Below are 17,679 nucleotides of genomic sequence, written 5' to 3' on the forward strand. Positions count from 1 at the left end.
GGTGGAGTCATACCCAGAAGAAAATCTTATTGCTAAGAGGTTACTCGTTTTGAGTACAGGAACAGAATGGATTGTTTATGTAAGTATAAACTTTATCTCAAATTTTCTGAAATTTGTTCATATTTTTAAAGTATCGCTAAAAAAAACTGGTTTGGGGTGAGAATTGTTTGTATATTTAAAGTGTCGATAATCTTAATTTTTCTTTGCAAACTTTAGTATTCACTCATGGCATGCTGTAAAACTACAGAATAACCACAGTCCTAACCTATATCTCCATAACGAAATCCCAGAATACCATTTAATAATTGATTAATAATTAAAATATTGATGTCAGAGATTCCGCGAGCAAGCCGTTTAGTCTCCTTGCTGTAACAACTACTTTGGTACAGTAGAGGTCACTCATACTTAAAGGTCCTGTGTATGAAATTTTGTCAGTTACTCTCGTTAATATTAAAATTCAGGAATTTACATTATTTAAATCTCATTGGCTACGTTAACATGTAAACCACCAATACTGCCATTATCTCCAATAGTGAGAGTAAAGACTTAATCAGAGTAACATGTTTACATGACATGAGAACAGCTCTTTGCTCCCGTTTTCGTGAAAGTTTTATTAGTCTCATTATTTGCTATGATACACAGCACAAATGATGATCTCAGATACAGTAGGTGTCTGTTACTGGCTATCATTTTAGAATATTCACGTCAAATGCAAAACACGGTTATGTGGACGTATTTTGGTTATTTGGCGCTGTGATAAATTTAGAAATATGATGGAAAAGGCCTCCGGAATGGTGGTTTACGATGTCGTCAAGTTTGTGCTGTTTCTGTATGAAGATAAGGAGCAGAGACTGCTGACGGCTAGTTGTGTAGACGGTAAAACTTCAAACTGTCATGTTTACCATGAATTTTTGGTGCGGTATGGAAGCACATGCACACATGGACAAAGCAGAATAAATGCGAATAAGGTGTTCACATGTCTTCGTATTGTGATTCAAACTGCTGTACACCACATATCTTACTCGGATTATGCTAAGTGCGATTATGAGTTCTCGCATTATTTAGATCGATTTATTGCATTTACATGAGGTAAAGTCCAATCGCAATATTGCAAAAAACCTTATTATAATCGCATTATGAGGGTGCATGTAAATGTAGTCATTGTCTTGTACAATTTTTTCCATATTGGGATTAATTATGACACTGTGTTACAATGAACCCAGCTGTGCAAAGATTTTTTGTCGCTAGGAGTGGTTGACATGTTTCAATTTGGTGCGATGTGTTTAAAATAATATACATTTGGATTTGGTGATTACAGACCCAAATGAAAAGTTGGAAAATACATATGTTGAATAAATGTACTTTCATGCAGCCAAAACACACTTCGTCCTGTGAAAAAAATCTGTGTTACAGTTAACCCCGCGTTACATTGAGCACCGCTCACCCCTACACCTCTTTTCCTTGCTATATAAAAGCATCATGAAACACTACATACAAAACGACATTTGTTTAGATGTTAACAGAGTTGGTTTTGTAGCACATCATAGAAATCAATGTTAGCAACTGTAAGTTATTACAGTAGAGAAAGCTAGTTAATTTTTAGCTATTTTGCTCTACTTTTGGATGCGGATGACCATTTGGAGCTCTCTGTGGGCCGTAGGTCATAAGGACCGTGCTAAATGTGTCAAGTTCGGAACTCAAACAGACGGAGGGGACTTTCGACCACTCTATTGCGAACTGACGGCAGGGGGTTTGCCGACCAGAAAATGCGATCGCAAACAAACGGTTAGTAACCCTGCGACAAATGCTAGTCGCATCGTTAGAGCGCCCGTCTCCCATGCTGGACCGATCTCCAGTTCACAGCCCTGGATGCAAGCAAGGCCAGAACAGTAGCAAACAATTTTTACTTGGGAAAGATTTTAGAAATGGAGACAAGTGGACTTTTGGATTCGATTAGGAAGGCAGTGTGCGTCAGGAATGCAGTACCGTGACCCAGGGGAGCAGATGGGATTTTTTTTTGTCAGCAAATGATTTCAACTTAGTTATTTTGCTTAATTTGGGCTTTCACTAATGTTCAAGTAGTTACTTTGTGTAATTTGGGCTAAGGGTTTGCACTTAAAAGATTCTAATTTGAAATCATGGATAAATGACAATGAACAAATGCCTACCTATCAACACTAGAAATGCATGATCAAACTCCCAATCGCCTACCAAAACTTCATACCTTCACCAACATATATTTTATTTAAACAAATAAAATTACGTAAATTTACCTCAGTCAACTCAAACAGCACATTGGGTTAGATAATAATGTTATGCCAGGACCCAAATTTAGTGTTGCAAGTCCAGATAGAACATTACGCCCAGACAATGAATTGTGTGATTTATCCAACCATTCTTTTTGTGTTAATTTGCTATTTGCATCTGTCCAATAACCTAATAGCATATTCATGCTATCAACATTTTGCTGTGTTTGCTAAGTGCATAAGACTATTTATACAAATAAATAACAAATGTAATCTTCCACGTCTGGGAAAAATCAACAGGCATAGGATACTTACTTTCTGTGTTTTTTTAAAAAACGAGGTGATTGTTTTTTGTCTCTTCATTGTCTCTATGCGGCAGTAATTTTCAGTCCAGAGAAATCACCAGCTCAGTCATAGACCATGGCATTTGATCACTATGGTTACCGCTACTACAGGCACAACTGAGGCAGGTAACAGCTCCTCATTGGACCCTGGGGGCGGGGTCAGGAGTCATTCTGACCCGATTCTGAAGCAGTGACGGCAAAATAATCAAGGAGCCGTGGGCCTGTCCACCACTACTTGGGCAAATGAACCTAGCAGAACCCCTGATTAATCCTCAGTGTTACTGATGTTTGTCGCCCATTGTAGGGACAGTGAGGGGGACGGGGCGGGTCACAATGAATCGGAGGCGGTCATGTCCCCCCGACCCAAGTAACATCTCCATCTCTTCAAATGCGGTAACTGTTATATTTTAAAAAGAACACTTATACTTGCATTTCGTTAAAAATAAATACTCATATTACATTTAGGGGGTTCTGTAATACCGCTGTGGGTCGTGAAAGTATGATTCGTGTAATGATTCATATATTTTAAGATATTGGATCACTTTCTCTCGTGCCCTGCCCACTCCCCCACTATTCTTCTCACAGCGTTCATGCCCATTAAGGTTGCATTTTTTCAAAAAGACAGTGAGGTATACTGTAGCTGAAAGGAGGGGGGGACTGGAGGGTTTCATGACGCTTTAAGTAACCTACTCCTCTCGGCAACACAACAATCAATACAGTATCTTAGAAAGGCCCTTTGTCCCGCAGGCATGAGGATGTTCCACAATAGTGTCTATCCTTCACATTTTCCACATCTGTACTCCCCGTCAATTTGCACTCATTTTCAGCTCCAGCACTGGTGCAGATATATTTGCTAGGCCATTAGGCAGTAACAGAGGAAAACCTCTTGGCCTCACCAGCCCTTAACAGTTAACAATATTTCGGTCTGTTATCTGACCGAACATGTGCTTGTTGGCAATCAGGAAAAGCACAGAGGGACTTATGTGTTTGCTGCCAAATGTGGGCCAGGCTAGATATTAGACCAGAACATTGTCGACTAATAGAGGCAGATAGGCAAGTCACCCATGGCCAAAATAAACACGGCTTCAATAAAATGATTTATGGTTTTCCGGCACAGAGGTTTGCTTTCAAGCTCTACCGCTTTGAAATGTAAAGGTAATAGGAGATAAATCAAACAGCATTATTGTCTTACAATCTTAACAGTACTGTATAGACAAAGGACACAAAACCACCATCCTCTTATAAAATATTCAGACTTCAAGCAACCAATAAAATCTAATTTTCTTGAAAAACATTTAAATGTTAATTGTAAAACAACCCTGTTTATGAATATATAAACACATGAGATATTATTCTGAAACAAAATCATTGTGTTTAAATGAACATATTTGTATATATAATATATTTTGAGTCAACACAGAATACATATTCTATCATTTTTTCAATTTTCAAGTATACAGAACGCATATACATCGTTGTTCTTCAATTAGACTACATTTGGCAACAACCTCAGCTATTCACTGTTTCTGTAATATGATTGTAGGATCAATATACAGTACTAGTCATTTTAATTGACTGGATAAACCACAGATACAGTGAGGAAGATCAATAAATCCTCTGGGCCTTAATCTGACAGATTCTACCTCCCATCTACAATGCCGGTAAATAATGACGTATTTCACCATACATGCAATCTACTGCTCCTGTTTGCCATAAGATATGTATAATTATGCATGATATATGTCAAATCTAAATAATTGGCGGCGGAGTTACGCTTCCCATGTCAGCAGCAAGGAGAAGTTTAGATTTTGCATAATAGGTTCAAACTGAAAATGTCTCGGCAGAGAAAGAAATGAGGATCATGAGGGGCAAGCAGGCAGAGGAGACACAATTTGTATTATATTACTAATCTTACCAAATATGATTTGACTAATTTACAAATTATACAAATTTTATTTAATTATATGTTTCAAATACACAGTGTCAGGACTCTGTCCTTCCAGTCACAAGATTTCTAGCTCACTGGACTGAGTTGTGACAGTACCACGTCTTTTAGGTTTTGATGTGTTGTATGTGGAGACACGTGGCTTTTGTTGTCACTTTGAACAGGTGTCCTCCTGGTTTTCATTTAGCTCCGCCCTTTGTTTCTCCTTTAGTGTTTCATCTCCGTCACCTGCTCCCTTTTGTAACAATCCCTCGTTAGTTTTTCCCTATTTTAAGCCTTTTTGTTTCTCTGTTCCTGTTTGGATTGTTGTCATGATTTCACTTTGTATACTCCTCTGTGCTCTCCCGTTCGTGTATTGTGGATTACCCTGTTCCTGTTCTTCGTGCTCCTTGCGTTTTGGACTTATAGTTAAGACCATCGTTCTGCCTGATTTGTTTTTGTCCCCCTTGTGGGAAGTATTTTAGTTTGACTCCTTGTTTCGTAGTGTTTTCCCCATCGTGGGTTTTTGTTTTATTAATAAGAGTCTTTTTGTTAACCCTTCTACTGCTTCCGTTTGGATTCTGTCATCCTTTTCCGTGACAGTCTTCCGTCTATTCTTTATATTGTACAGTAGAACATAATTCTGGGTGTTCAAATAAGGACTGTCAAATTAACATCAAGTCAATTACATAACATAAGTTATCAATTGTGATTCATTTGAATCATTGCTCCGTAATTCTTGTAATATTTAAATGAATTTAGCTTAAATCAGGATATTATTCAGACATATTTTCATTATATTCAAAATCTAGCTCCAAAGTCTAGTGAAATCATGATGCCCTCAGGTCTAGAACCACAGAGGAAACTCTTAGAAGAACATAGTTTTATGGATTTACTTTCCTTATTTTATCTGTCACATGAACAACAATGTCCCCTGTGGCACACCGAAAAAACATACTTGAATTCAAAGGCACCTCAATGGAAAATTCACCTTTTAAAGTCACAGGAAGTTGTTATTAACTGGAAGCATTTGCCACCAAGTGCACATATCCGACTTTGACCTCTCAAATGCCTAAGGCTACACCATAACTGCCATCTCATTTCAGTTTAATCAAGAGAGAAGAGCTTGTCCAATCATGTCAAATTGTTGGGATGTGGGAATGTGGGAATGGAGAGCCACTAAGGATGATGCAATGGGAATTGTCACTTCTTCAACTCAAATGTTTAGGATGCAGGGAGCTTCAGCAGGGCACACCAGCGAGTGCACGATAACATCAGAGCATCAGGGTGTCAGGAAGAAAAAAGGAAAGATTTGATATAAAAAAGAAATGAAAGAATGACTTTAAAATATAATCTACACAGGGACCACAAGAGAGTGTGAAAAAATGAAGTAGCAATGTTAATTGAGACAGCGGTAAGAATAAAGAGAGGAAACAAGATTTTAATAAAGAAAGTAGAAAGAGATTTTATAAGTGGATTTTTCGTATCATGTCTCTGCCAGTTACACAGAAATGAATAGACGTATTCAACAGTGTACAGTTGGTTAAAAAACAGAAAAGATAAAAGTGGTTTCTGGCTACACTGTATAATTAAATGCTTTTGGATCTCTATTGTTTACATCTCCCCAAATGTTCTATAGCGACACTTATTCTATTAATATCATAGATCTGCCTCTCCTGTAAATGTCTGATTTACTGTAGCCAAATGTCTCATCTGCTGCCTGTAACAGTCTACTACAACAGTAAGAGGGTCAAAGATACAAGCAGTAGGGGGCTATTACGGGTACTGCAGAGTTCTGTGAGATTGAGACGCCATCATATTGGTGCAAGAGCACATAAAGAGCACATAAACCTTGGGGAAATCCATGGGGGAGATCATTTCTGCTGGTTGAACTCTGCTGTATAAGTATTCTGGTCACTACCAAACAATGGAAAATGTAAAACACAGATTATGAGACTTGAGATCGGTACCCTTTTTTTTTTAGATATAGTCTTATAAAAAGCCTCAGGTCGCAGTTTGTGCACATCATGATTCATGACACACTTGTGTGACTGGTTTCAGACAGGTCTGAAATCTGGCCAGGCACTCATCATGTTTGTGCACTGACAAGTGAGTCGACTGCCGAGTAAACTGTGCGACAGCAAAGGAGCACAAAAGGAGGAGAGATATAGAAATACAGGAGCTAAAAAATAAGTTCCCTCAAACACTGTCTCATATATCTGGCTCATTTCTTTTAATTCCAAAAGCTTATTCTCTATATGTTAATAGTATTTGTTATTTTGTAAAAAATTATGTGCATTAGATTAAACTTTGGGAAAGTCATGGAGGAGAAAACCTGATGAGTAGGTTTGTACATGTAAAAACCTAAAACGTATAAAAAAAACGCAGCTGGGGCACCAGAAGCAGAACATAAAATAACATTTACGTAAAGTAAGATGATATTTTGTAGCCTGGTTATACCAAACTCTGCTACTTCGCTTTACAGAAGCAAACTGAAATGGAGCAGAAGTATGAAGTCTGACAGAGCCAGGCCAGTTATTTTGGATCCAACATGTACATTTTCAGCCTACTTCTGTAGTTTGATATTTTTACAGCTTTTCAAAACGATTGTCTCTGATTTTCTGAAGCCTTGTATGTCCTTGAGCTTTTTCAATTAATGCATACTGTGTTATCAATGATGACAATTTTAATTGGTTAGATATTTGCAAAACCCAGTGATAAACATAAAGGGTGATAAATATTAAGGCTTTATGGCATAAAAAATAAAAAAATATGGAAATACAAGGTTTCAGAAGGACAAATTCGATATGAAAAAATTATAGAAAAAAAAACGTAATATGTGTAAAATTACTGTTTTTTACAGTGTAGTGTTGTGATTTGGTATTGGTCTCTGTTTAAAAAACTGAACAGAAAAAATGGGAAAAATATTTAATATAAAACAAAGATGTCTTAAAAAGTGGGTGGGCACTGTTGTGTCCTCTACTCAGACACATATTCTGTGATTAGTTTGTGTACCAACACATTAGAATTTGTAACGTTGTAAATCTTGTAAAGTTAGCATGTCGACGAGCTTTACACACACACACACACAGCACTAACAACTCCAGATCCCCTGGATTTATGTGAAAGAAGAACAAAGCAAATTTATGCACCAAAGGAGAACAAGGGACTCAGCGAAGGGAGTAGCTGTATTTCACTTAAACAAAAAGGCCCAAATCAGTACAACTGGCTTTAACATGGTAATTACCCTAATACTTATTCCCTAGATCTAATCTAAATCCACTTCCATTTATAGTACACCAAACCCTGATTCAGCAACATCACACTGTGATGTATAGGCACAGATCGGTGATTAACATAAATATGCTATGGCACACTGAGAACTGGCAATTAAACTCAGCTCGATTAAATCCGCTAATCTTTACAAACTCATATGATTCATTAATGCAATATGTCTAATACATCATAATTTAGTAATAGTGTGATTTAGCTAATGCAATATACAACTACACAATGCACCATACTGTAGCAGTGTGAGATAAATCCGCAGAACGAACGCAGGGCCAACTCCCCATCTGCTGCTGTGTGTACAGAAAGCAGCATTACACAGGCTCAGACAGCGCAGAACAACCCAACGATAAACCAACATCCAGCATCAGCACTGCAATTATCAACATTGATCCAATTTAAACCGATCTGAGTAATCTAAAATCAGCCTCCAAAATCATGTTTGTGTAAATGATCTTTAGTCAACCTTCCAATTAAAACTTTAAAGTCTCTGCAAACTCTGTCATTTTTGTTTATGTTCTGCTGGCCCATATGACACTGAGATCACATCTTATCCAAACGCGATATTTAAGGCAACAAGCAATGATTCATTCTACTGAACGCTCAAAAACGGTTTAAAAAAAAGCGCAGCGATGAACACAGAAGGCTTAAGACGCGCTTCAGAAATGTGACGCAGTAACAAAATAACAGATATTGCCACGCAACTTAAGAGCAGCACTGCATGTAGTTGAAATGATATTAATATAATGTGTGTTAAAGTCCCCATGAAATCAGAATTATTTGAAAAAGATAAGTTTTGGCTTTTAGTATGAATTTGTAAGCATGAGGATATATCTCCAGTTACGATCACTGGGGAAGGTACCATGAAGATAATAACAAGTGACTAGGCAGCCATAAGCCAAGACTGGTGGCTGTGGTTTGTTTCTGATTGAATGCAGGTTAGAGAGAGAAGTTTCAGGAAATGTTTTTCAAAGATCCCAGGTCTTATCGGGACATGATGCAGATGTTATTATAGACAAAAAGCCTGCAAGGATGGAAAATTGCAATACAGTAAATCAAATTATGTGATGCCATATGATAGCTATCAATGTGTCTGCAGTGCTTCTAAGTAGCACTTATGCTTCCTGACATGCCTTGATTGGTGTGAATGTAATAAGCGTCTCGTCTAATGTTGTTTTAAGTGTATTCCCTGCTGAAAAGATCACCATCTATCCATGCTCATTCAGACTGGTTTGGTGCAGGTCTATCTTAGACACAACATCAACAAAGCAGGAAAATCTAGTAGTACTTACAGCCCACCATCATCATGGCTACAGAGAAGATCTTCTCCCCATCTGTAGTTGGAGCAATGTTTCCGAACCCAATAGTGGTGAGACTTGTCATGGTGAAATAGAGAGAAGATATGTAGAGCGTGTGTTTACTGGGACCACCCTCCCATTGTCCAGATCCACTGGCATTGTACCGGTATGGAGTGCCAATGCTGATGGCTAATTGGTAAAGCCAGCTGTCCGTCTTGATGCTGTTGGTGGCCTCGTCGATGACCTCATAATCACCAATGCTGTACCAGATGCAGGCCAGCCAATGTGCCACCAGACCAAACACACAGACAAGTAAAACTAACACAGCAGCGCCGTATTCCAGATAGTGGTCCAGTTTGCGTGCCACTCGACCCAGACGAAGCAAACGTACCACTTTCAGGGAGCTGAACAGGCTGCTTAGACCCTGGTGAAGAAAATGATAGTAAGAAGAAAATGATGTTAATGGCTACTCATAAAATGCTCTTGAAAGGCATACTGTAGTTAAGACCGTATTGTGACTTCAAAACTGAATTTCAAGGCACGAAGACCCCATGAAGCTATGTTCCCAACATGAATAATTCCAGGTGGATCTGTGTCATATAGCTCCACAGACCTGCCCCCTCAGGCCACTTTGATCTGAAACCTTTCATGTCAAAAGGGGAAGAAAAGATTGGAGGTTCCCTGTGGTTCCTTGACAGCACAATGAAGATGAATCCAACAGTAGATATCCTTAATGAGGAAGACCATTTGATTGATAATTCTCTCAATGTCTTTGCAAAAGAACAATTAATTGTTTGGTTTAAATATGTTGTCAAGTCTTAATAATTAAAGAGTGGAATAAATATAATATTTGTTTGGTTTTGAAAGCAAACAACAGTAGAAGACGCTTTTACTGAGGTACTCCCACACTCCCCCTGATATCGCTTAAAACGAAAGTTTAAACATTGCTTGTCAACTTGAGGCCAATGCAGATTATAGGTCTATAACTAATGTGTGTTTATTAAAGTGAGATTGTTTTGTTAAGAGGTTTCTTAACATACACAAATAGACCACATAATATAGACAATTCTTTACGGCATGGTTTGAGGGGGGGGATCCGTGAAGTTCTGTAGAATTAATTTAAAAAGTAAAGTGTCTTAAATGCAGCTGAGAGTACTACGCCCTTACAGGGCACTTAAAGGTCTAGATGTGGATTTATAGCTGCCACTAGCTGTAAGTTTGAGAATTGCAACCAATATCTCAGTCCAACCACGACGGTGGCCACCACAGTTCAAAAAGATGTCATCTCATAGACTATAGAAAGAGCAACATCTTACTTATTACATAAAATAAAGTGTCCATGGATTTTAAGCAAAAAAAGAAGGAGAAAAGTCAGGCAGGAGTAAGGACCTGCGTTGATATTATAAAGACTTTCCAACTGAGACGCTGTAGGACCCAAGGTACTAAGGCTTTTGGCGGAGAAACTCATAGATATCTCTGGAAGCGTCGGAGAGAAAGATCGTATAAAAATCACCCTCGAGGAGATTGCCAATTGATTCGGATCAGTATGTGATACCGATTTTCTGTTTGTTAGAACCAAGATATGTTGTTGTTATATAAGCTGTGTAACGGAGCAGTTTTCAGCGTCATTGTTTATCTGAAACTAGTGTGCTGCTTGTATAAACTCGTGTTGTCTTCGCTTATTTTATTCATTTACATTATTATTTGCGTGGTCTAAGCTATGATAAAGCAAGCATTTCTTGCTTCCATTGCACAGCACGTTTGAAAGCAGAGCTAGCTAACAGTAAATAGCAAAACTGTTAAAGGCATTTGATCTGACAGCCCCCCCTTTGTAAAGTCAGGCACAACCGGACTACGTACCGCAGGTTAGAGGAAGAGGAAACGCACGTTGTAGAGTTGTTTGTCCGTTTAGGACTACTGTAGAGAAAATGGCGGCAAATTCAATATATGTAGGACCCGATAGAAATAGCTTATTCTAAGGTAATACAAACGTAACGGTTCATTATGTAAGGTCTTCATACACCTATAGCATTTCTGTTAATTCTGTTAATAATCCTCCTAAAAATCCCACATGGCTCCTTTAAGTTCACGCTAGAAACATTTTATTTTCTAGAAATGCTGATAGTGCTTGTACTTGCATGGTAGACTGCAGTTTCCAAATTTAAAATGTAATTTTGATCATGAGCACTGGTCTGCACTTCTGTTAGCAGTCGTCAAAGCACATCACTGCTGATTTGCATGACCTTTTGCTCGTGTACCTTTAAGTATCCAGCTACTACTAAAACAAATGACATCAGGGAGGGTGAGTAAATGATGGCACATCTTTTGTTTTGTGTGGCCAATTTCTATGGTTTTGGTTCTAGATCAGTACATGGTAAACATGGTTAAACAAGAACATGTAAAACAGGACCGTAAAATAAAGTGCAAATTGCATTTATCTGTTTCTGTTTGAAAACGCACGACTATGCAACTTCTTTGTATCACCCCAAATGTTTCATATCCAAAAAAACAAAGAAGAATACAAGGTTCTTTTTGAGCTTCTGGGGAACAGCTTGAGGGCCAAATGGAACGATGCGTTCTGTTCACACACTTGACGGAATTCACTTTGTAAGGCAGAATAAAAACGAGGGACTGAGATGTAAGTAAACATAATTGTTGCATCCTCAACTGCTTTGGAAGCAGACTGTCAAACCGGAGCTGTTTATAAATAGTGACCGTGATACCTCACAGGTTTAATTAGCATTTCCTCCACCGCCGATTTCTGCCTTTTTGTTCCAGCTGTCATGTAATCAAAAGGCTAATTTCTCAAACATGCTTTATGTTCCTGAAAGGAGCAATTTTGCCTAGACAATGACACAGAGGAAGCAGGTAAAAATAGATGTGTTCGTTCGGCTTTATTGCATGAAAACATAAGGCTCTTATTACGCTAGCAAAGAGCTGATGCTAATTTTGTGCATACGCTACTCTCCAGGCAGCGGGTCTGCTAATGGATATTTCTCCAAGTGACTTGTCATTTTAGGGGCCTAATGTGCATGTGTGCTTATTTAGCATTTAGCAAACCGTTATGTTGTTTGTGAAGACGGGGTGGCTCGACTATATCTATAGGTAGCGATAAAATTTCCCCGACTATCTCATGTAAACATTAGAAGGTTATGTGCTCATCAATGTTCAGTTAGATGTGACAACCCCAGTTTTGAGTCATGAGATAATGGAGAGAATGGAATTAACTGCTATTCATGAAAGACGTCACATATATTTGCATGTCAGGGCACGGGGAACCTTGTGCTGTCTAATTTGAATCGACTCACATTTAAAATCACTTTAGATAAACAAACACACTAAGGGGTGCAGCATTCCAGACAACATTAGCATTAATGAGAGAGCCATCAGGGCATGTTTTCAACACTGAATAGGGTAGAGGTTAACTGAACTGTCGTGCAAATAAAAATGGGGCAGAGAGGCTATAAACAAAATGAAAAAAAGGCCACTTCGGGCCAGGGCCAGTTAGAAAGCGAGTTAACTCACAGGCAACACTGAGTCCTCTGCACGTGTGCCGTTTCGTGGAGAGTGGGCCGCAGATGGCAAGTGGCCCACTGCAGAAGAGTCTGCGATGGGATCCTAAATCAGAAAGACAAAAGCAGACGATTCACATCAAAACATCTTATGAGCTTTACTTGCGCATACATAATCCCTGAGCTGGACATTAGCATAGACCTGTTCACAGAAATAACATCAAGGGCCAGATTTTCGGACAATTTGTGGAAGCGCAAATGCCTTTTTTGGCGTAAAAAAAATTACTGTCGGTTTTTACTGAAGACAGGCAGTGAAAACTAGCTCTGAAAGGCGTGGACACGTATGTCTTTGCGACTGACCTCATTGTAGTGTATACGTGCATTACTAGGAGTTTCGTCTTCAGACATAAACTTTATGGGAGGAGAGAATTTAAATAAATCACACAAGGGGATTTACTAAGGTTTGCGTTTGTCATTGTACTGGCATTTGGCAGGCTTCATTTAACCCCAAAATAAGCGCGTCTGTAACCCTGCAGTAGGGGTGTGCGGATGAGCTCGAACGTCACCCGAATCCGCTTTTAAAAACAAATCACCCATTCCTCCATCTGAACTGCTAAGATGGATGGAGAGATGGGGATCTGTGGCACGTGTTAGTTTGCATTCCATTATTAGTAGATTAATGAGCAAAACCTCTTCAAGAAGCTTATTTTGCTTTCGAGCATACAGCTTCCACATTGTTTTGGGTTGCTTTTTGGACCGTTTGAAGTGTGCGTTACAGACAAACCTATCAACACCCCCGTTTTTCCCAGCATCTGTCTTAGTAAACCCCCAGAATGCGAAGACCGATCGATCGCAAGCAAACAGACAGAGACTCCCCTTGAAGCGACTGCGAATGGACGCAAGGAACACTTAGGTCTCCCAGATTCTGTAACCCAAATGTTGACAGGTAATACCTGTCAGGTATGGTTAAAAACAGATAAACAGCCATTGCACTTTATTTAACCTGAAAAGAGGATTCATTCATCAAGTGCATGGGAGAGTGACAGCGTGATGCCATTCCCCTCACAAGTTCACAGTTCGGCCTGGTGAAAATTAGATTTTTAACAAGTTTACATTTTCGATAGTGTTGATATTTTCATCATTAATAATTTATCTTATCTGCCCGCGACCCATCAGCAATTAATCACAATGTTCATTTTAACAGGATCACTACCCAGCGCTTATATACGCAACGTTTAGTAGATTGCGTCGGTCATTATGGGAATGAGATATGGCCCCTGTGTTTTTAATGTGCGCCTTTTTAGTAAATGACGCACAGAAATCTCCACTCCCTTCTGTGCTTTTTCTAAATTGCGCTATTTTGCCTTGTTTAGTAAATCTGGCCCCAAGTGTCAACCGAACATGCTATAATAAAAAAAGTCTTTATAACAATCAAAAAATATTTTTATCACAATCCATTATTTTAGACCAAATGAAAAGTAGCCTTTACAACATATTACATTACGAAAGGTAATAGTTTTTTGGGTAATGCTTTGGGATTTACAGAGTAACTACTTGTAAGAATAATGTACCACTACAGTACTGTATCAGTAAGTAAATGGAAAGTTTGGGAAATAAAGGGGTAAGAGTAAGGAAAATTTTAAATGATATAGGCTACAGGGAACTGCATCCCATATTAAGCCAAATCAAACCGCTCTTGAATCACTATTATAGTCTCAAAAGATCAACATTGATTTAAAACATTTTACACATTAAAACTCATCAAAATAACGCATAGTGACCAACAACCCTATAATCAATCAAATAAAAAATGAATCCTAAAGACAAACAGTCTATGTGCTTCATTCGTGCAGTTTTGCTTGTTCAAAAACTGAACACATAAATTCCCGTTATTTCATGTTTGCTATGATAATAAAATAAGAACCCCATATTTAATTAAAATCCACAGCTTATTTATTGGTACATAGTGATTACAAAAATGTAATGTTTGTTCATGCTAAGATTGTTATATACAGTAGCATATGCTGCAGGTTATGCATACCACATTATATTAAAAAAGTTACCTTTTTGTTTTAAAATACTTACAGTATACATATTTTTTGAATTTCCTGGCTTCTTTATTCCCCAAACTTTGCATATTGTTCCCCTTTACCTACAAATATGTACTGTAGAGGTTCATTATTGTACAATTAGTTTTAATTATGCTGTACATTGCAGGCCGTAATCTGAAGCGGTACTTTTTTTGTTTGTTAGTCAGTGTATTTGTCTTAAAACACCTTACTTGAGAAGAATTTTTCTTTCAAAATATGTTTTAGGGGAGCATATGTTGAGTTTAATGGGAGAACCAATGGCGTTTAGTTTCACTGTTTTCAAACCTCCTATGAAAACAAATTCTATTATATATTTGTATATTAGTAGCAATAGCCAGGAATGGGTCAAAACTATCGATTTTTCTTTTATGCCAAAAGTCATAAGCATATTAAATAAAGATCATGTTCCATGAAAATATTTTGTACATTTGCTACCATAAATATATCATATACCATATCATAAATATATCATCATACACCCACAAATATTACACACTCGAGTTTGGTATCTATGTAATCTCAATATCAAAACATTGCCTCCTCATGATTTGCACATGACAAGTGGATGCTGAATGCTTTTGTTGTTTCGGAAAAAGCAAATGACTTCAAAAATTAACATAATAGTTTTAACATAAGTAAAGCAACCCAAATAATCAATAGACAGATCCATATGGCTTACTGGGGATTCATAGACAATTGGGATCCAGCATACACCTGATAGGCGCATGACAATTCTTTTATAAATAGCTCCCTTGGATTTAGCACAAACTATTTGCTGCCATATTCGTCCATGTTGGTAACAAGAACTGGAGTTCATTACATTGCCCATATTTACAATGTACGATAAAAAGTGTTTAATAGATCACCTGCGGTGCCATCTTTAAAACAGGACTTACTGGTGGTTGAACACATTGCCACTAACTCTAACACCTGTCCGTTCAACACGTGTCTTATTGCAGATGTGATTTATGTCAGGTTTGGGAGAGAAACAATTCACTGGTGGCCAACTGGGAAACCAGGCTACGACATTTCTACAGCAGGTGTCCCGGTGGCAATAGCTTTAATAAAAACTGGTACTGTATATATAGTACAGTTTTGTACTAAAAAAGAGGAAAGCATGAAATGCTTGACTCAGCTTTTCTACTGTCCCGCGTGTAAACTCTCTTACGAATCTGACTCTCTGATGATGTGATTTGTATCAATCTAATCTTTTGTTCCACTTTCAAAAAACCAGTTCCAATTTCACTTTCCTTTTTCACAGAGAGCACTTTGTCTTCCATTCTCATAAATGTAATAATTCTTTTGATATTTATTCCTTTTAAGCGGTGTTTGTTTCCATGGTGCCCATTTAAACTTTTTCTCATGCATGGCTAACTTTCTTTTTTTTTTCAGTTTAATGTAGGCTGATATTAGAAACAATTTAACTTCCAGTCTGTGTTTGGTTAGTGGTCCAGCTAGTGGCTGTATCTTTTTTTTTTAATTCATACTATTAACAATTAATTGTATTACATTGAATTAAAACATCTCTGAAACTATCTATTATCATCATCTTCTAGAGATTAGACACAGATAGACAAATGTTTATTTGCTTTTAAACTTGTGTATTTCTTTACACCCCACTTATGTCTAAATATTATGTTGATTCAAAAATGTCCAAAATGAATACATTACATTAAATTATTTGGCAGACGCTTTTATCCAAAGCGATTTACAAGTAGAAGAACATATAAACATTTTGTCAACACCATAAACAGTACCTTTAATTTTCAAGGCCATGCAACTAGGAAGATTTTTTTTAGACACAAGACATAGATTATTATTGGTTAGTCAAATAGATGGGGAACAGGTATGTTTTGAGCTGTATTTTGAAAGAAAAATGTTGCTAGTGTCATCAGAGAATTACCATCAAATCACAAAGAATACAGAAGATGCTAAAACAAACTAAGATTCTCTTTTGTTCATCTCGCCTCTCTATAAACCACAGATCAAAAATCTGAGACCCAAGCTGAACTCCGTACATGCTTTTTAAACATGTTTCTATCTCAACCACGTAATACGCACATCCAGGCTGATACAGATGAGCTTGCACAGTCTCAAAACCACAAAAAGTTTTTATTGAAATACAGGAACACGGCAGATTTGGGGTTTTATAGCCTTCCAATAAGGCAAAAAATTAATGCATTCTGACAACAGTAGGACATTGGGATGATAGCCGTTGCCGGGCAACCGTGAACTGATGGGAACGAGTAAGAAACTGAAAAGTCTTTCTATTGGATAAATATCTCATATATTGCATTCTGAGATTACTACTGTAAAGAAGGCAAATCGTATTTCTCTCAGAATGTTAAAAGCATCCCAACAGAACCTGACGTCATTTCGTCAACAGCGCCCATTTAAAGTTTGTGGGGATTAGCACTTTTCTCTCAGCTTTTCATATAAGCTGCACAGTTGCCTTAAGACAAATAAAACGACATAAAATATGAATATGGTGAGTAAAAGCTCCCAATGATCCTTCTGGGAAAACTTTAAGTACACAGAAGCAGAAAAACGCTTTTAAGGGGGTCACATGACAGGGCAGAAATGAATATTATTGTTTGTTTTAGATGTAATGCAATGTAAATACACAATTTAGGGTTAAAAAATGATGTTTTTTTCACATATCGTGCATGTTTGTATCTCCTCTCTGCCCCGCCTCTCTGAAACCCGCAGACTTTTTACAAAGCTCATCGCTCTGATAAGCGAGGTGTGCTTTGATTGGCCAGTTAACCAGTGCGTAGTGATTGGTCGAATACTGCTAGCGTGTGACGGAAATGTAACGCCTCTTACCATATTTGGAACATCAGGTTCCAGAGCAATTGTACTGACAGGTACAACCATCTTACTTGCGTATACATTTGGGCGGTCGTAGTCAAATCATACCACAAACTGACATAGATTTGTGGGGGTGTGGTTACACGAGGCGTTTCAGACCAGTCTG

At 37.9% G+C, this 17,679-nt stretch overlaps 1 protein-coding gene across 1 annotated transcript in view; it reads right to left on the reverse strand.

Annotated features, from left to right (window-relative positions):
- kcnh5a (potassium voltage-gated channel, subfamily H (eag-related), member 5a) overlaps window positions 1–17,679 on the reverse strand; it is an 85,759-nt gene that overhangs the window by 43,725 nt on the left and 24,355 nt on the right. The window contains exons 7-8 of the mRNA XM_056764448.1: window positions 12,626–12,718; window positions 9,095–9,524 (exon numbers count right to left, since the gene is read on the reverse strand). Of these exons, the coding sequence (XP_056620426.1) occupies window positions 9,095–9,524; window positions 12,626–12,718 (523 nt within the window). The remainder of the gene's footprint in view (window positions 1–9,094; window positions 9,525–12,625; window positions 12,719–17,679) is intronic.

The sequence above is a fragment of the Triplophysa dalaica genome, chromosome 13 (genome assembly GCF_015846415.1).
Source record: "Triplophysa dalaica isolate WHDGS20190420 chromosome 13, ASM1584641v1, whole genome shotgun sequence".
Lineage (NCBI taxonomy): Eukaryota > Metazoa > Chordata > Actinopteri > Cypriniformes > Nemacheilidae > Triplophysa > Triplophysa dalaica.